At 36.5% G+C, this 20963-nt stretch overlaps 1 protein-coding gene and 1 pseudogene across 1 annotated transcript; both read right to left on the bottom strand.

Annotated features, from left to right (window-relative positions):
- Positions 1-709: 709 nt before the first annotated feature.
- On the bottom strand, positions 710-3852 carry LOC140846024 (olfactory receptor 5V1-like; annotated as a pseudogene).
- Positions 3853-18473: 14621 nt separating this feature from the next.
- On the bottom strand, positions 18474-19418 carry LOC108410028 (olfactory receptor 14A2-like). The gene has a single exon (XM_037022752.2). It carries the CDS (start codon positions 19416-19418, stop codon positions 18474-18476), a length of 945 nt encoding a protein of 314 aa, XP_036878647.2.
- Positions 19419-20963: the final 1545 nt, after the last annotated feature.

The following is a 20963-nucleotide window of genomic DNA, read 5'->3' as shown; positions in this document are numbered from 1 at the left end:
GTGTTAAAATATGGTGCTTTCCGTTTTGAAAATGATAAAGTTAAAAAGGCAATAATATAGTGAACTGAATTAGATTACTAAATCACAGATTGAGAAAGTAAGTCCTCTTTTTGGAGAAATAGATAGATCTGAGAATGGACAGGGTTACCAAAAATGAAGAAAAGCAGAGAAATATACTGTAAGTGGAAGCAAAAACTGAAAGACAGGTTGAGTGAAATGATGTTATAAAGATTTATTGGTATAGGCAGTCAATCGCAAAAGGCTATTGCCATTTTCAAAAAAATGAAATAAAACAAGTATCAATGGAAAGAGATTTAGATATAGATTTAAAGTGTAGATAAAAGTAAAGATGATACCGGTATACCTACAGATATGGATATCTATGAATGTGAACAAAAACCAAAGTTGACTTAGAAGATGGGCTCACGTTATACCTCCTAATAGTGTGATTAATGTTCTCTGCTGCTTATGGAAATGTCTATTTGGGGACAATACATTTTAAATTCCCCTTTGAGAGAGATAGACATATAACCATACAGATAGGTATGGTTACACTTACCTGTATGTTCACATGTTTATAAATTACAGTGTATGTAAGTATATATTCTGTGTCAATTAAAAATTATTTTATATAAATTCTTCTCATCAATGTATTCTAAAATGAGTATGGACTTTTTCTGTTTTACTCTTACACTCAGTGTAAACATGCTCAGTGACATAAGACCCCGCCGAGTGCCCCTTTCACCTCTGTGTTCCTCAAGCTGTAGATCATCGGGTTTAGCATTGGGGTGATAACCCCGTAGAGCATGGCGATGAGTCTGTCCCTGTCTGGGGAGTGGTGACTTGAAGAGGGATGAATGTAGGTGAAGATGGCTGTGCCATAGAACAAACAGACCACCAGGAGGCGGGAGGCACATGTGGAGAAGGTGTTTTGCTTCCCTTCCACCGACTGGATCTTTAGGATGGTGGATATGATGTAAATGTAAGAGATGAAGGTGGTTAGGAAGGCACCAATTCCCGAGACACCTCCTACCACTAAAACAATCATTTCTGCCATGTAGGTGGATGAGCAGGAGAGGGCCACCACTGGGGGGAATGTCACAGTAGAACTGGTTAACCTGATTGGATTTGCAGGAAGACAGGCAGAAGGTGGACAGCGTATGGAGGAGGGAATGGAGAAACCCTGCTGCCCAGGTCCCAGCTGCCAGCTGGGCACAGCAAGCCTTGGTCATGATGAGGGTGTAATGGAGGGAGAAGCAGATGGCCACGTACTGGTCATAAGCCACGACAGTGAGAAGGAAGACCTCAGACCCCACCAGGGCCACCAGGAAATAAAGCTGCAAAGCACAGCCCTGGAAGGAAATGCTGTGATTCCCAGTCAAGAGGTTGTAACGATTTATTTATACAAAAGAAATGAAATTATTATCTATCATATTTTCTAATGTATTATTTCATTATATTCTTCCTTCTTTTCTTGGTCTTTTTCTTTTCCTTCCTATTCTTTCTATCTTTCCTTCTCACTTCCATTCTTTCTGTCAGCCTATCTGTTTTCTGAAAACTGAAGGAATCATTATGGATGTCAATCTTTAATTTTACTATTTCTTACATATTCCATAAAATGAAAAAACTCTTTAATAGTTACCTGTGGGCAACTACTCCTTAACTTTATTTAGTTGAAATATAATTAATGTACACTTTATATTGTTTTCAGTGTACAACTTAGTGATTTGACAATGATATCCATTGCTAAATGCTCACCATCACAAATGAAGATACTATCTGCAGATAATATACAATTATTCCATAATATTATTATACTCCATATACTGTACTTCCATCCCCATGGCTAATTTATTTCACAATGGGAAGCCTGCACCTCTTTATACCCTTCACCCATTCTGACCACCCTCCCATCCCTCTTCCCCATGTAATATTTAAATAGGAATCTCTGATGTCATTGTGGGATGATTTTATTCTTTCCACACATAGCCACAGATCTGTACTGTACTTCAGAGAAAAATAGAAGTATTTTCATGATATTAAAGTCATGAAATTTATGGAAGAAATGATTGCACTAACAACAATGTGCTTGGATATCATTATTCAATCAGTGGGTGTTTAGTGAGCGAATTAAAATATGTGAAACAAAAACCATGTAGCCTGTCAGTTCACAAAATCAGAAAGATCAAGGCTCTACAGAAGCACAATTTCAGTTTTCTACATCTTTATATATTCAGTTTAAGAAAATGTTGTAGTAAATTTATAAAATTTGAAAAGGTACTATTACAAGAAAATTAATGTCTTGAGGCATTAAATATTAAATTGGCCAAGATTAGCTCTCTCATGGATACTATCCAGAGAACAGCTTTCTTAATTATATACCTTACCCCTTTGCCTGCATTTAAAAAGAAATGAACCTCATCTGAAGCTCTGTTCTTTATCAATGTTTACTTCTTGGATCCACTATATGGAGAAAAAGTAAATTAGTTAATCAAGAAAAAATAATCTCTGATAAATCTTGAATTTTTTAAGATAGTTAAAATATTATCATTTCTTTAGTATAGTAATATCAAATAAAATTACATTAAAATTATGCACAGGAAGGTGTTTCTTATTAAGGCTGTATTGATAAAGAAGAAATGCATATCCTTCCTCTTTAACCCAGTGGATTGATAAGTAATCATTTAAAGCAGTCGAAAATGTCCTAAATTTCATCGGTCTTCCTGCTTGTTGAATCCTTACTGCCTTTTAGGTCTCATGGACTGATATTTTAGGGGACACACATTCAGGTCGTTGGGTCAGAGAAATCCGTTTGATGCAGCAGAACTTCACAGCCAGAGGATCTGGATACACACTTGTGTGTGGATGCACAATTTCTAGGGTTGAAATTAATTATAAGCATTTGTTTAAACACACACTCTGTAATAGTAGAAATTGCACACCCTTCATCTTACCATTTTAGTATTCAACTTAACTGATTTATCCAAGGTATACATGTTCATACCATACTAACATCTTGACCAATATCAAATTATTGATTTTGGCTTAAAAAGTGCAGAATTTACTTCACACTTTCATTGTCTTTTCAAAGAGTTCATTCCCAGTAAAAACATTCAACAGAGAGAAAGTAAAATAATCTGCCCAAAGAAAAATAAGAACGAAAATTAAAATAAACCTCACATATACAGTGTGAATATTGCAACTTATTTTAGAGTTTATTATACCCAATTTTCTCTTAGGAAAAAAATACTTCCCTAGAGAGAATATTATCGACTTCTTCAAAAGTACAAATTTCTACTAACCTAATAATTGGCACTTATAATAATAATAGGCACATACTTATTTTATACTTATTCAACTTAATGTAAGTGAAAGAAATCTACACTATAGAAGAGTAAAACTTTTGTTTGGTATAACTTTCTTCATATAACTCTGGGGGAGGGGGAATGTTTTTCCAGCCTGGGACAAAATACCTTTGAAACCAAAATAAATCAAAAGGAGAAATAAAGTGGGAGAAACCTGATTACTGCTTCCAAGTAGTCGTCCACTTCTACTTGCCAGAGTCTCTCCTGACCAGCCTGCAAAGAGGGGCCCTGCCCATCCGCTTGGGTCCAGATATTCCCTCACTCTCCATTGTCATTACCTATTGATATGGAGGTGGTCTACTTCTCTCCACCCCTTGGAAACACCTATTTATTTGGAGATGCACTGCAGCCAGACAAGAGATTCTGGAAATACTGCAATTTTACCCAAAATGGGCATCTATGTTAACCATTTCTCCATTTTTTAATTTCTTTACTCATACATTAGAAGATTTGTAATCTTTCTTTTAGGTCTTTACCTGGTTTCCATTGTACTTTATGAAACAGATTTTAACTTCAATTGCTTTATCTGTTACCTTCACCTTTTACAACTTCATACAATAGAAATGGATACCCTATTATAATCCGGAACTGCCTATGCATTTCCCCCACCATCAATCCTCATTTCTTCTCCTCTGTTGGAAGTTGCTTGACTAATGTATTCATTGGAAACCATAACTTTGAATTAAAACACACCCATAAAAAAAGTGACTTAAGCAAAATTAGAGATTTTCTTTCACAGTAAAGAAATGGGTGAGATTCCACCATCAAACATGACCGGGCACCTGAGCTCCCATAGGTTTCTCCACAGCATTCTAAGCACGTGGCTCTAATTTTCAGGAGTCAAAGCAAACCTGGCAGCTGCATCCATCCCTGCACCCATCCACTGTAGCTCCAAACATTTGCAGTCAGTGGATGGCAGCCCCAGTCATCGCATCCAGGTCCTGGCACCTGCAAGGAGGGAAGGGCATGTGAGCTGCACTGAGACCCTTGGATGAATGGTTTGTGGAAGCAGATCTAAAAGTTTCTACTTAATCTATATTTGAAACTGTTTTGTTATCTGGACATATTCAGATGTCAAGGAGTCCTGGACATATGGTTTTCATTTGAGTCAAATCTTTGTAAAGCGACCAGTAGTGTCAAGACCTGCATATATTCTAAGTTCTTATTCATATGTTTGTATGAAAAATGTAGCTTGATATGCATGTGTGTGTATATATATATATACACACACATATATGTATATATCTACATGTATATATAAACATAATTTTTTGTGTATACTCTCTTTTTCCTTGATAAGTCTGGCTAAGGTGTAGTAAGTCTGGCCAAGATGTGTAATAATTAAAATGGCAAGATCAAGGACAAGGCTCGATTATTGAAATCAGTCAGAGAGAGAAAAAAGATCACCTACAAAGGAAAAAACATAAGGCTATCATCGGACTTCTCAATAGAAACCTTACTGGCCAGCGGAAAGTGGTATGATATATTTAAGGTAATGAAGTATAAGGGCCTCAAACAAAGAATACACTACCTGGCAAGATTATCATGTGAAGTTGAAGCAGGGATTAAACATTTTTCAAATAAGCAAAAGTTGAGGGAATTTACCTTCCACAACCCATCCCTACAGTGTATTTTAAAGGGAATGCTCTAGATGGAAGTGCTCCGAAGGCTAAATAGCTGTTCTCAGAGAAAATAAAACCACAGTGAGAGAAGTAGACCAATTAATTACTAACCAAATAAAAAATTAAATCAGCTACCCCCAAAGTCAATCAAGGGATACACAAAGAGTACAGAATAAGACACCTAACATATGAAGTGTGGAGGATGAAGAAAAAAGAAGGAAGAAAAAGTATCTTTAGATTGTGGTTGTAACAATATAAGAAGCAAGTTAAGTTAGACTGTTAGAGAATAAAGAAGCTGCCATTGAACCTTTGGTAATCACAAATCTAAGCATGCAATGGCAATAAGTACCAATCTGTCGATAATCACCTTAAATGTAAATGGACTGAATGCACCAATCAAAAGACATAGAGTTACAAAATGAATAAAATTCAAGACCCATCTATATGCTGCCTACAAGAGAGTCACACCAAACCCAAAGACATACATAGACTAAGAGTGAAGGGATGGAAAAAGATATTTTAGAAAACAATAGAGAGAATAAAGCAGAATTTGCAATACTTGTACCAGATAAAATAGAATTCAAAACAAAGAAATTAACAAGAGACAAAGAAGGATATTACATAATGATAAAAGGGTCAGAACAACAACAGTATATAACCACTATAAATATCTATGCACCCAACATAGGAGCACCTACATATGTGAAAGAAATACAAACAGAAGTAAAGGGGGAAATAGAATTCAGTGCATTTATTTTAGGGGACTTCAACACACCACTTACTCCAAAGGACAGAGCAACCAGACAGAAATAGGCAAGGAGACAGAGGCACTGAACAACACATTAGCACAGATGGACCAAACAGACATCTACAGAACACTCTACCCAAAAGCAGCAGGGTACACATTCTTCTCAAGTGAACATGAAGCATTTTCTAGAATAGATCACATAGTGGAACACTAAAGAGCCTTAGTAAATTCAAAAAGATTGAAATTCTACCAACCAACTTCTCAGACCACAAATGTATGCAACTAGCAATAACTTGTGCAAAGAAAACAAAAAATTCCACAAACACATGGAAGCTTAACAACATGCTCCTTAATAATCAATGACCAAATAAAAGCAGAGATCAACCATATATGGAGATAAATGACAAAACCAGCTAAACACTCCAAATTCTGTGGGATGCAGTGAATGCAGTTCTAAGAAAAAAGTATATAGAAATACAGGCCTATCTCAAGAAAGAAAAACAATCCCAAATGAACAGTTTAAACTCACAACTAATGAAACTAGAAAGAGAAGAAGAAATGAGGCCCAAAGTTAGTAGAAGGAGGGACATAATAAAGATCAGATCAGAAATAAATAAAATTGAGTAGAATAAAACAATAGAAATAATTAATGAAACCAACAGCTAGTTCTTTGAGAAAAATAAAAAAATAGATAAACACCTAGAGAGATTTATCAAGAAAAAAAGAGCCTACACACATAAACAGAATCAGAAATGAGAAAGGAAAAATCACTATGGACACCACAGAAATACAAAGAATTATTAGAGAATACTATGAAAAATTACATACTAACAAATTGGAGAATCTAGAAGAAATGACAACTTTCTAGAAAAATATAACCTTCCAAGATTGACCCAGGAAGCAACAGAAAATCTGAACAGACCAATTATCAACAATGAAATTGAATTGGTAATCAAAATACTTCTCAAAACCCCTGGACGAGATGGTTTCACCACTGAATTTTATCAAACATTTAGAGATGACCTAATACCCATTCTCCTTAAAGTTTTACAAAAAGTAGAAGAGGAGGGAATACTTCCAAACTCATTCTATGAGGCCAGCATCACTGTAATACCAAACCAGGCAAAGACACCACAAAAAAAGAAAATTAAAGACCAATATCCCTGATGAACATAGATAATAAAATATTCAACAAAATATTAGTAAACTGGATTCAAAAATACATCAAGAGTGGACATACAATGGAGAAATGATAGTCTCTTCAACAGTTGGTGTTGGCACAACTGGACAGCTACATGTAAGAGAATGAAACTGGGTCATTGTCTAACCCCATACCCAAAAGTAAATTCAAAATGGATCAAGGACCTGAATGTAAGTCATGAAACCATAAAAGTCTTAGAAAAAATCATTGGCAAAAATCTCTTGGACATTAACATGAGCAACTTCTTCATGAACATATCTCCACAGGCAAGAGAAACAAAAGCAAAAATGAACAAATGAGACTATATCAAGCTGAAAAGCTTCTGTACAGCAATGGACACTATCAATAGAACAAAAACGCATCCTACAGTATGGGAGAATATATTCATAAATGACAGACCCTATAAAGGGTCAACATCCAAAATATATAAAGAGCTCATGCATGTCAACAAACAGCAAGCAAATAATCCAATTAAAAAATGGGCAGAGGATCTGAACAGACAGTTCTCCAAAGAAGAAATTCAAATGGCCAACAGACATATGAAAAGATGCTCCACATCATTAGTCATCAGAGAAATGCAAATTAAAACCACAATGAGATATCACCTTACACTGGTAAGGATCACCACCATCCAAAGGACAAACAACAACAAATGTTGGTGAGGTTGTGGAGAAAGGGGAACTGTCCTACACTGCTGGTGGGAATGTAAATTAGTTTAACCATTGTGGAAAGCAGTATGGAGGTTCCTCAAAAAGCTCAAAATAGAAATACCATTTGACCCAGGAATTCCATTTCTAGGAATTTACCCTAAGAATACAGGAGCCCAGTTTGAAAAAGACAGATGCACCCCTATGTTTATTGCAGCATTATTTACAATAGCCAAGAAATGGAAGTAACCTAAATGTCCATCAGTAGATGAATGGATAAAGAAGATATGGTACATGTACACTATGGAATATTATTCAGCCATAAGAAGAAAACACATCCTACCATTTGCAACAACATGGATGGAGCTAGAGGGTATTATGCTCAGGTGGAGAAAGGTGGGTATAAGCCAGGTGGAGAAAGACAAGTACCAAGTGATTTCACTCATATGTGGAGTATAAGGACAAAGAAAAAACTGAAGGAACAAAACAGCAGCAGAATCACAGAACCCAAGAATGGACTAACAGTTACCAAAGGGAAAGGGACTGGGCGGGAGTGGTGGGAAGGGAGGGTTAAGAGGGGGGACAAAGAGGGCATTACAATTAGCATGTATAATGTGGGGGGAGGCACACAGAGGGCTGTGCAACACAGAGCAAACAAGTAGTGATTCTACAGCATCTTACAACACTGATTGACAGTGACTGTAATGGGGATTGTGGGGCAGGTGGGACTTGGTGAAGGGGAGAGCCTAGTAAACATACTGTTCCTCATGTAATTGTAGATTAATGAAACCAAAAAAAATATATCAAGAGGAATATACAGCATGATCAAGTGGGATTCATCCTAGGGATGTAAGGGTGGTACAACATTTGAAAAGCCATCAACATCATCCACCACATCAACAAAAAGAAGGACAAAAACCACATGATCATCTCCATAGATGCTGACGAAGTTCAACATTCATTTATGATAAAAACTGTCAACAAAATGGGTATAGAGGGCAAGTAACTCAACATAATACAGGCCATATATGACAAACCCACAGCCAACATTATACTTAACAGTGAAAAGCTGAAAGCTTTTCCTCTAAGATTGTGAGCTAGACAAGGATGCCTATTCTCCCCACTTTTTCAACATAATACTGGAGGTCCTAGGCATGGAAATCAGACAACACAAAGAAATAAAAGGCATCCAGATTGGTAAGGAAGAAGTTAAACTGTCACTGTTTGTAGATGACATGACATTGTAGATAAAAACCCGAAAAAATCCACTCCAAAACTACTAGAACTAATAACTGAATTCTGTAAAGTTGCAAGATACAAAATTAATATACAGAAATTTGTGGCTTTCCTATATACGAATGATAAACTTTCAGAAAGAGAAATCTGGAAAACAATTCCATTTACAATTGCATCAAAAAAGAAAAATCAACCTAGGAATAAACCTAAGCAAGGAAATGAAAGACTTATATCCTGAAAACTACAAGATACTCATGAGAGAAATTAAAAAGACACCAGTAAATGGAAATACATCCCATACTCATGGATAGGAAGAATCAATATTGCCAAAATGGCCATCCTGCCTAAAGCAATCTACAGATTCAAAGTAATCCCTATCAAAATACCAACAGCATTCTTCAATGAACTACATCAAATAACTCTAAAATTCATATGGAACCACAAAGGACACCAAATAGCCAAAAAATCCTTAGAAGGAAGAATAAGGTGGGTGGAATTATACTCCCTAACTTCAAGTTCTGCTACAAAGCCACAGTAATGAAGACAATTTGTTACTGGCACAAGAACAGACCCACAGTCCAGTGGAATAGAACAGAGACTGGGTATTGGGGGGAAGAGAGCGCAAACATCCCATTTTAACATGACTATGTTCTGATGGTCTAATGTACAGCATGGTGATTGTAGTTAAATAATACTGCTGTGTATACTTGAAATTTGTAAAAAGTATGTGTCAGTTATCCTTACAAACACACACAGAAAGATAACTTTGTTAGGTGATGGATATGTTACCTTGGTGTTGGTAAACATATCACAATATATACATACTTAAACATCACATTGTACACCTTAAATTTATACAATCTTTATCAATCATGCCTCAATATAGCTGTAAAAAATATAGTGTCTATAATCATGATGTGCTGAATATAGACAGTACGCATATCACTATATTCTTGCAGTAATTGCAAAAAAAATTACATTATCTGGAAGCATCTATACAAAATTCAGGATATATTTTCCTCCTCTTTCATAAAGAGATTTTCTGGACCGCAATCCCACCAACTCTCACAAGTGAAAACCATTTTTAAAGGCATGTTGCTTCCTGGAGAACATGAATTACTTGATGCATAGGGGTTATATCACTTATTTTAACTGCCAGGGGACAAAACCACCTTGCATTACTTTTATTAACAAAATACCCAGTTACTCTAAGGTCAGAAAATACAGGAACTTTCCTAATGGGAGTGCAAGTCTTGAGAGAACTAATCATTGACTTATTTATATTCAGTCCATAAATACAATGCTGAATGAATCTTAAATATATCAATATGTATTAGTAAATCATTAGTAAAACAAGCACTAGTGTATACAGTATAACAAATACAGGGGGATTAATATATTTTGTGACATATTGACTTAATTTTTGGAAGGTGAAGAAATGAGCTAAAAAATCATTGCAGTATTGAGATGCTTACCTTTTCTTTGAAAATTGTATAGAAATAGTTTAATTTACAGATTAGTTGGGAAGGTAAAATTAATCCTTATGTCTTCCATTCTCAGTTTCTTGTATTAGTAACATTACAAATTAATATGAGAATTTGTTGAAATTAATGAACCAATATCGACACATATTATTATTAGCTAAAGTCTGTACTTTATCCAAATGTCCTTAGTTTTTACCTAATGCCCCTTTTCTTTTCAGAATAGTGCATCTATTTGTCATGTCACCAGGGTTACCCTGGCTGTAAAACATCATTGTTATGTCTCTTAGCGCAGTGATTTGATGGTAGTTATGTGACAAGGGTTCTTCAGTTCCTTCAAAGTTCAGATGAGAAAGCTAATAAATACAGATATCAATTATCCACAAATTGATTTATAGGTCTGATACTACTCCAATCAATATGATACCGTAGACATAGACAACCTTATACTAAAATTTTAGTGGAAAGATACATACATGAGAGTAGGTATAACAATTCTGGAACTAAGAATAATGTAGAAATAAGTACTTCAACAATATTACTCTCTAGATACCATAAGACTGGCTTTGTTGTTTACACTGTAGGATAGGCACATGAATCAGTGGAACAGATGAGAGAATCCAGAAACAGACTGTAGAATTATGACAGTGTTTTTTGACAAAGTTTGAAAGCAATTGGTGGAGGAAAGATTGCTTTTTATGCAATTGGTGCTGGAGAAATTGGGCATGAATAGCTGAAGAAAAAATTGCTACAGTTCACTCTATTGGTTCACATTAACACAAATTAATTCAACATGGATATCATATGAATTCATTTATTTGTGGAATATAAAAACAAAGCCAAACAGAATGAGCAAAGTAACAGTAGACTCATAGACACTGAGAAATGACTAGTGGTTCCTAAGGGGGAGGGTCTGGGGCGGGCGGGTAGTGAAGGTGAGGGAGATCAAGGGGAACAGATATTCTTTATTGTGACATAAATTGGTCACAGGGATAGAAGTGCAGCACAGAGAATACAGTCATGGTTCTGTAACATCTCTCTGTGTTGACAGATAGTAACCAACAACAGTGGGGGTGAGGGTTTAATAACATGGGTAACTCTGGAACCACTGTGTTGTATACTTGAAACCAACATGAGATTGTATATCAATGATAATTCAATAAAACCAATAAAAAGTATTAAACTGAATATTATCACAATTAAAATAATTTTCTCTGCAAAAGCTAACATGAAGAATTTGAAAAGAGAAGGTACATGAACACAGTGAGATAACACTGGACAATTGTTAAAACTTCCAAAATAAGAATGCCAACAGCACTCAGGGCTCTCAGGGATGCGAAGCGGCAGAAGCTCTCACCTCCGGCCCGTGAGAACGTGACCTGGTGCAGCTGCTCACACCGGAAGGCAGTTTGGCCATTTCTTACAGGTCTAAGCAGACCCTTAGCACACAATCCAGCAATTGCCAGTAAGATGATTGTGATATTGTAGTTTAGTTTTGCAGAATGTTACCATGGTTAGATACTGAGTACAGTGTACACTGTACATTTTTGGTGTTATTTCTTACATGTTAATTTTGTGACCTCGGTACCAGTTTCAATAAAAAAAAATAAACTTGAACACATGGAAAGCCAGCCCATGTTCTAAGTTGGGAAATCTCACTAAGTGGTGAGTTCTGTCATTTTATTAAATTTAAAATATCAATAAAATTTCCAAGGAACATTTTTATTGAGCTAGATAAATGATCATAAATTTCCCATGGAAAGAAATGCTTCATATTAGTTTGGAAAATACTGTTCAGGAAGAGTAATGAAGGGGGTTGTGCTCTAACACACACTAAAATTATTGCAACAACTGTAGGAAGAGAGCGAAGTATTTTTAGCTACATTAAGAGCCTAAGGGAATGGGAGCGCAGTGTCAGGTAAGGAAAGGGAGAGAGAAGGAAAAGGAGGGTCCAGGTGATCCCGACAGGACGTTGTTCAGGCAGAGGAGCTGGACGTGACTATGGAGGGGTGGGCCATCCTATAAGATTGGTTTGGGGAGCATATCTAGCTTTCTCTGGTTGGTCCTGAAATGAAAATGGGGCAAAAAATTCGGAAACAGGTAGTTACTGACCGAGTCCTGGCCCTGCTGCTGATGCTGCAGGGGCTGCTGTCTGACTCCCTGAGCTGGCTGCTTGGGAGGTTGGAGTCAGAGCTCTGTTTTCATCTGCGGTCTGGCCATAGTCTGTTTTTACGTTTAGTCTAAAAAATGAATGAGTCTTTGCTCAAATGCAATCATCAATTGACTCTTCATTAAGAAACCTTCATTGAAAAGTGACGCTTTGAAAATTTAGAAGGTTGAACATTGTACGTCAGGAATCTGGAGACCCGGGAGATGACAGGACTCTCACAAAGTTTGCTTGATTGGGTAGTAAAGGACCCAAATTATTAATTCATTAACTTAATAAAGAAATAAATAACAGTAACTGAGGAGTGAGACAGAATAGTAAGGAATACAAAGAAAAGATGTTCAAGAGCAATAAATCCTAAATAATGGGTTTTACAAATTTATTAAACCTAATATGTAGCAACGTCTGAATCACTTATGGCCAACCAGTATATGTAAAAACTATCTTCTAGTTCAAAATTGTTAATTTCTTTGGTTTTGTCCAGTTCTTTAAAACGGTAGTCAAGGAGCTGCCATGTAAATGTAAACTCGTAACAGCTAACAGTGAGGAACATACGATAAAAGCTCACTTGACGGTCATAGCCTACTATCTAACATGATCTTTGTGAGTCATTACTTTGGTTCTTACTGTTAAATAACTAGTTTTAAAGATGAGAAAACTGAAACACAATGAAGCTAGAGAAGCTGTCCCAAGTGGAGCTATGATGATCAATTCAATGTCCAACCCCAGAGGCACGGACTTTGGACTTTCTGCTTTAAGAGACTTTTTTTTTCCACAGGTCTCTATGGTATCTGTTTGGTTGGTTCAAGCAAATGGTATTTTAATTAATTTTCAAACTCGTCAAAGCCTTTGCTAAAATATGCTAGTATGAAATAATTCTATCCCAACTTGTGTAAGTAATGTGTATGACTATATATATCATTTCCCAATCTCAATGTTTTAAAATGGATTTGTGAGGACTTAAAAGTGGAGAGTAAATTGTATATCCACTACCATATTAGGAATGGCATTTTCAGATTTCACATTCAATTACTTGCTTAATTTGTCAGATACCATGGACAAACAATATTTGTTTTAAGCATGCAATGATTATGCCCCATATTTGAAAACCTGTATGTATTGCTACACATTTAAGTATTTTCAGTATTAAGTCTAAGATGGTCTATATGGGACTCTATGGATGTGACTCAACAAGATTTTTAAAAACTGGAAAAATAAATAATTTGATATATTGATTTTGGATTAATAACCTTTTAGTTTTACAAATTACCTAAAAGGTTGATCTTTATTATAAGAAAGAGTTCAAGTTTTTAACAATCTTCTGACTGGCAGCAGAATAAGAAAAGAATTAGAAAAAGTAAAGACACCTTAAGGGATATTTTGGACAACACCAAGTTGAGTAACATTCATATTATAGGGGTCTTACAGGGTGAAGAGAGAGAAAGGGTTGCAAAAATAATTTCAAGAAACCATGAATGATTCAAGTGGGAAGTATTAAGTTCTGCCCTAATCTGGGGAAGGAATCAGGCACCCAGGTACAGGATGCCCAGAGAGCTTCAAAAAGGATGATGACAAAGATATCCACACCAAGATACATTATAATTGAACTGCACAAGTTGAAGACGAAAATAAAATATGGAAAACAACAAGAGAAAACAGCTTGTCACATAGAGGGGAAACCCCATAAATCTATAAGCAGATATTTTAGCAGAAACTTTACAGGCCAAAAAGAACAGCATTACATATTCAAAGTGCTGAAAGGAAGCAAACAAACTCCCAATCAAAAATTCTCTACCCAGCAAGACTAATATTCAGGATTGAAGAAGGGATTAAGAGCATTTAAAGTTGGCAAAAGTTAAAGAAGTAGATCACTACTAAAAACCCTACATGAAATTTTAGAGGGACTTCTTTAAGCCAAAAAGAACAGAAATTAGTTAATGATAAGAAAACATACAAAAGTACCAACCTCCCTGTAATAGATAAGTAGGGGATAAAGGTAGTGAATCAATCATTTACAAAGTAAGTATAACAGTTAAAAGGCAAAAGTAGGACATTTATCTAAAATTGCAAAAATTAGTTAAAGGAAGCATTGCATAAAAAGAAAAATGCATCATTAAAATATAAAATGGGAGGAGTAGAAAGGTAACATGCTGGAATATGTTTAAATTCAGTGTTTGTGAGTTTAAAACAGACAGTTATTTATGTAGAATATTTTATGTGAACCTTACCTTAACCACAAAGAACAAAAACTTAACAGCAAATACAGAAATGAAAATTAGAAAGGAGTCTATACATAACAAGGAAGGTCATCAAACCACAGTGTTTTGCAACAGTGGAAGATACAGAGATGATCTACAAAAACAACCACAAAAAGGGGGAACAACAGTGACAATATTTGATATATTGATCTGAGAGATGGTTACATAAGTGTATAAACATCAAAATTTATGGAGTTAAACACTAAAATTTGTGTATTTTATTGTATGTACCTTAATATAAACACTTAAAAAAATAAATAAAAGCCATTGATTCTGGGGAAAAAAAATAGCCACAAAACAATGAACAGTGTGAATAAGTATATACTATTCATTATTGCTTTATTGTTTTAAATGTAAATGGACTAAGTTTGCCAATCAAAAAAACAGGGAGTGCTTGTATGGATAAAAACACAAGACTCACATCTATGTTGACTGCAAGAGACTCACTTGAGAAATAAGGACATATATGCATCCCTATATTTATTGCTGCATTATTTACAATAGCCAACATATGGGAGCTACCAAAATGCCCCGCAATAGATGAATGGATGAAGAAGAAGTAGTCCATACACAATGGAATATCAGTCAGCCATAAAAAAGAAAGAAACCCTGTTATTTGCAACAACATCGTTTGATCTAGTGGGTATGATGCCAAATGAAATCAGCCAGGCAGTGAATGACAAATACCATGTGATTTCACTTACGTGTAGGATATAAAAACAAAACAAAATGAAATGAAAACAGCAGTAGACTCACAAACACTGAGAAGTGACTGGTGGTTACCAAAGGGGAAGTGTTGGCCTGGGTGCGTGGGTGGGGTGTGTGAGGGGGATAAAGAGGCAGAAAATCTCAATCACAGTATTAGTTGGTATTGGGGATGGAAAAGCAGTATGTAACACCTTTTTATGTTGGCAGATAGTAACTACACTCTTTGGGGTGATAATTTAATAATGTGTGTAATTGTTCAATCACAAATTTCTATACTTGAAACATAAGATTGTATATTAACTAAACCTCAATGAAATAAAATAAAACATTCATAGAGATTTAAGTACAGCATAGGGAATATAGTCAGTGATATTATAATTTATTTGGTGACACGTGGTAACCACAGTTTTTTTTGAACATGTGGTGATGTATATGTTGGTCAAATCACTATGTTGTACATCTGAAACCAACACAGCATTGTATACTAGCTAAATTTTAATTAAGAAATGCACTTCTATGAAGGTTCTAAACCACTCTAAAAGATAGCCAAAAGACATAGACAACCTCTCCCGATATCTGCCAGGATGAGTAGGATGTTACCTGTAGATGGGGTGTAGCTCACATTTCTCTCTGGCCGTATAATAAAGCCCCCACTTGACAGCTGTCCTCCTGCACAGGCAAGAGAAGGCAGCTGGCGTCCGTGGCAGGAGGAAAAGAAAGACAAGTCCTCAAGAGCCACAGGAAAGGTGTGACTGTATATGAAAGAGGAAGGACCTGCAGAGCGCGTGGGCGCCCCCCGAGTCACAGGGACAGGAGCCACAATGCACAGAACTTTTAAGGCAGAGATCCAGAAGAGCGGACTTGGATAACAGGTGTTAGCCTGTGCCGTCCTCTTCTAGTTTTCCCAGGAGCCTCTCTGCGGACTCTCCAGTGGGGTGTCCCGGCCATTCCTGTTGGGGTGCCGGAAACAGTAGTGGAAGAAAGTGCATTTCCCTCCCCCCTTGAAGTGCTTGACCGGAACCTCTGTAAAAAGATGATTTCGTACACATTTATTTAATATAAGTTTTCCTCCATGGGAAAAAAAGACTCAAAGAAATGGTGAAACCTGAGAGTCCTTATGCTCGGTTCGGTGAAGAGGAGGATACTGTGGAGAGGCGGGATGGGACAAAAGTTTGAGCTGACCGCACACTGGGAAGGACTTCGTGAGGCTGGTTTAACAGTTTCCTCCCCGTCTCTGGGGATAAAGAGGCTGGTGGTTACCAAGGGGGAAGGGTTGGCATGGGTGGGTGGGTGAGAGATATATATCTCTGGGTGTAGAGAGGGCACCTTCTCATGTAAGTGTTTCATCATCTGCTTCATAGGAAGATCAGAAATTCCTTCCTGCCCTTGTCATTTCCTAAATTCCTTCTGTTTGAAAATCCAGAATGCCCAGTTGTCACTGTCACGTGAGAACCTCGTTCCCTCACAGCGCTCCTCCTGCCGTCGGGGTGCCCACTGCGGATCACCGCTTGGATTAATCATGATATAGATGATTAAACATTATGACTTTTCTAACTGTATCTTTGTTTCTCTATTTACCAGCTGCCATTCTTCTGAAGGAAATATAATAACTTTTTAATCAGTGTTTTCTCTAATAATAAAACATATTATAGACAATGAGGGAACTGAAGTATCTCCAAGGATTTTCATAAAGAATTCAAATTCTGAAATATTTAAACCAGTTCTACTTTATCACAACAAATTTAATTGAGGACAACCTAATAATTTTTTTCTGTGGTGACAATCTTCCTTGACAGTAACCTTGACACATGGTGAAACTTTACATGAAATTAATTATATTTACATATGTCTTTCATTAAGGAAAAAGAAAATTTTTTGGTGTTTTATTTCCATTGACTATGGAAAATCTTAAGGATAATTTTATATGTAAGAGAAACAACAATTTTATTTTATCTTATATTTTTACAATATCTAGTATTGGTATGGTAAGAATCAAAAGTTATCAGAGGGTATTGGGAACATGATAAATGATGTCGCATGACTGAGAAACAATGCAGAATCATACATTTACGCCAAGTGACAATGAAACAAACACTGGTATCACATTGCAGAAAAACATAACATGATTGAAACAGTGTATTTTTTTACCTTAAGGACAGAACAAAGTCAATGTAAATCCAAGAAAGTTACTTGATAACACATAAAATACATGGATTACATTTTGCATAATGAAAAATCTTTTGCACCGTAGGAATAATTAGCGAGTAGCTCATCTTCAATTGAACTACTTCCATAATTTTAACACATATCCTATCTTCTTTCCAGACCTAGTTTAGATACCTTATCTATGGCTCAAGTAGAGGTAAAAGGCTCTCTGAATTATAGACAACTAAACGCTCAGGCACACACACAGCTTCAGACCTCTGCCTGGTGTCTTCCAGGAAATAATATTCACCAGGGAGGGCACTATTTATCATTGATAACTTGATCACCTTCTTCCAGGGTGTTGTCTCTGCTTCAGGTGTCCCTCCAAAGGACTGTTTATTGATAGGGGCACAATCTTAAAATGGCCCTGTGCACACCATGTTAATTTTGCCTGCTTTTTGTTCTGCTTCAGCACTAGACAGTCAGATCCTTCAGGAAAGTCAGGAGTAAATTTCACCTTTGTAGATCAAATGCTTCATGTACTGTCCTCATTGAAGCAACCCAATATTTTTTTTGTTTTCAGTTAATGAAATAGAGAAAATGAGTTGAAAGATGACCAAAAATCAAAACTTATAAAAAGAGAAACAATTCCTTCAGAGCTGTGCCGCAAAGGGAGGACCAATTTCTTGCAAATGACCAACTGAGCGCACACACCCCCGTGTGTCAGCCTGACGGGATTCAATTCTCTGAACTTTGCAACAGTCATTCAGGCTTTTGAGCACTTAGGACACTGTGTTCTTTCCTCAGTCTTTCCCAAATTTATGAATAAGTTAAATGATGAGAAAAAATGTCCAGCGATCTGAAAGCGCTCTGTCCCTGGGGATGTTTGGATGTATTACATGAAGTGAGAGTCTTGGCCATGTGTCCTATGCAGCAATCCCAGCAGAGCCTGCTTCATGTCCTTGTTCCTGAGGCTGTAGATTACAGGGTTCACTGTTGGAGGTACCACAGTGTAGATCACAGAAAGCAGCCTCTCAGTAACTGAAGGTGAGTTTGAAGGTGGTTTGAGATAAACAAAACAGGCAGTTGTCATAAAAAGGTTGACAACAATGAGATGGGGAAGGCATGTGGAGAAAGCTCTATACTGACTTTTCGTGGTAGGAATCTTCAGCACCGTGGAGAAAATATAAATGTAAGAGATCATGATACAGATAAAACAAGACATGCCTAAACACATACCTAGTCCAATACTCACATAAACTATCATTGGTGTTTCAGAGCAGGACATCCTTAGTAATGAGGAGACATCACAGAAAAACTGTGGAATCAAATTGGAGCCACAGAAGGGCATGGAAAATGTGCCAGCTGTGTACACAGCTCCGAAGAACCCCCCCATGGCCCAGGAAACAGCAGCCATCATGGCACAGGTGCCACCACTCATGAAGACCTCATAGTGCAGGGGACAGCAAATCGCCACATAGCGGTCATAGGACATGGCAGTGAGCACAAATATCTCACCTGCTGAAAAGGAAGTCATTAAGAGTACTTGGGAGGCACATCCTAAAATAGAAATTGAAGTGTTGTGAGTTAGGTTGTTGACAATGAATTTTGGGATTGGGACAGACACGAGGAAGACATCCAGTAAGGACAAATTCTTCAGGAAGAAGTACATGGGTGTTTGTAGCTGCAGGTCTAGGGCGATGAGAGTGATGATCAGGAGGTTACTCACTAGGACAGCCAGGTAAACCACTAGGAAGAGCACACCGTGTACAATCTGGAGCTCCCAGACTTCAGAAAACCCCAGAAGAAAAAATACTGTTACAAAGGTGACATTGGCCATGCTAGATTCTCCTCACTGCCTGTCAAGACAAGGAGATATGCAAAGGAACATCAATTTACACTTTCTAACAAGAATCATGTTGTTACCAGAATAACATCAGAGAAAAAGAGGCATATGCCTTCTTTAAATAACTTAAGAATTACTAACAATTTCCTTTTTTAAAAAGTAATGGGATTCCATGAGTTATGTGTGCAGTCAAATAGTCTTTGTGTGAGTTACACCTGCTCCTGTAGTCTCAACCTTTACTAGCCACCAGAAAATATAATTTGAGTAAATACAGGACTTTTACTGTATATCAATGGATATTTGTATCATAGTGACATTGTTCTATGATTAATGAAAAATACCTTTGTTTTCAAACAATCCAAACTCCTGTCTTTAGGACTTTTATGGTATCATCCCTAATAGTGTAACTGGAGCAATTTATCAATTCTCCTTTGTTCTAAGTATTATGACCTCACATTTGTGCTATTTAATAATCCAACATAGCCAAATAAATTTTTTTAACCTTATGGGTCTAAAGAAAGGAATATTAAAAATGATTCTATGTTCAATGATTGTATTGTCTTGAGATCATGTAATTCACATATGTTGAACATTTTATTTATGTGTGTGAAAGAATTATTTAGGAAAATTTTAATTTCTTTGAATATGCACATGTGTAGAGAATGCTGTTATTAGGAAATGTTCCCAAAGGTTGATATTTTTATAAGGGTGTATCTTAGAGTCACCGTAATAAAATTTCTTCCCCTATCTGAGTGAACATGTTTTCTTTGTCATGTGTTGTTTATTTTAATATCAGATATCTGCTTTCAGAGTTCAAAATGTTTCCTACATTATTATTTACTAGTACAAATTTATTTATTTATTCTCTATTGAAAATATCAGGAAGTGCTCCATATTTATTGGGCACCAAACTGTTTAGTAGAGATGTATTTTTTTTGAAAGGCTTATTACTGAGAGCTTCCTGTCAATGTGAGGGAACAGACAATAATGAATAAAAATACATATAAAAAAGAAAGAAAACCAATGGTGATAGGTGTCTTCAAAATAGGAAAAATCTATTATTTTAAAGATTAATAAAGTATTTATCTGAGATTGGAGGTGGATGATTCGATTGCTCCCTGTTGGGGTGACCTTGAAACCGACCCACATGGGAAGAGAATGAGAACACAGGCCGGAGACCAGCGGGGGATCCTCTCGGGGAGCAGGGCTCGCGCGGCAGAGCAGGGCAATGGGAGTCCAGGGCGCATGCAGAGAGTCTGTGCGTGGTGAGTGGCAAGAACGCACAGTGCAGACATCAGATGGCTTGGAAGGCATTTATCACCCTATTCCAATTTTCTGGAGAAATACCCAGAAAGCTAGCAAAATAGGAACAAGAGTGAAAAAACATGTTGATGTCCTCCCTAAATTTCACAAAATTCTTTAAGACTCACAAATCATTATTTTGGAATAGTGTTTTAACAATAGAAACATTTTACCAATAGAAACTTGAAATGCATACCTCAAAATAATTCCAGTTCTTCAATCACCTGTGAAGGATTA

This window comes from Manis javanica, chromosome 14, assembly GCF_040802235.1.
Source record: "Manis javanica isolate MJ-LG chromosome 14, MJ_LKY, whole genome shotgun sequence".
In the NCBI taxonomy this organism is placed as follows: domain Eukaryota; kingdom Metazoa; phylum Chordata; class Mammalia; order Pholidota; family Manidae; genus Manis; species Manis javanica.
The sequence above is the reverse complement of the archived record's forward strand: the minus strand, read 5'-3'. Positions and strand labels throughout refer to the sequence as shown.

Bases quoted from the DNA above. Each gene is read 5' to 3' on its own strand.
- LOC108410028 (XM_037022752.2), bottom strand. From the start codon at position 19,418: ATGGCCAATGTCACCTTTGTAACAGTATTTTTTCTTCTGGGGTTTTCT.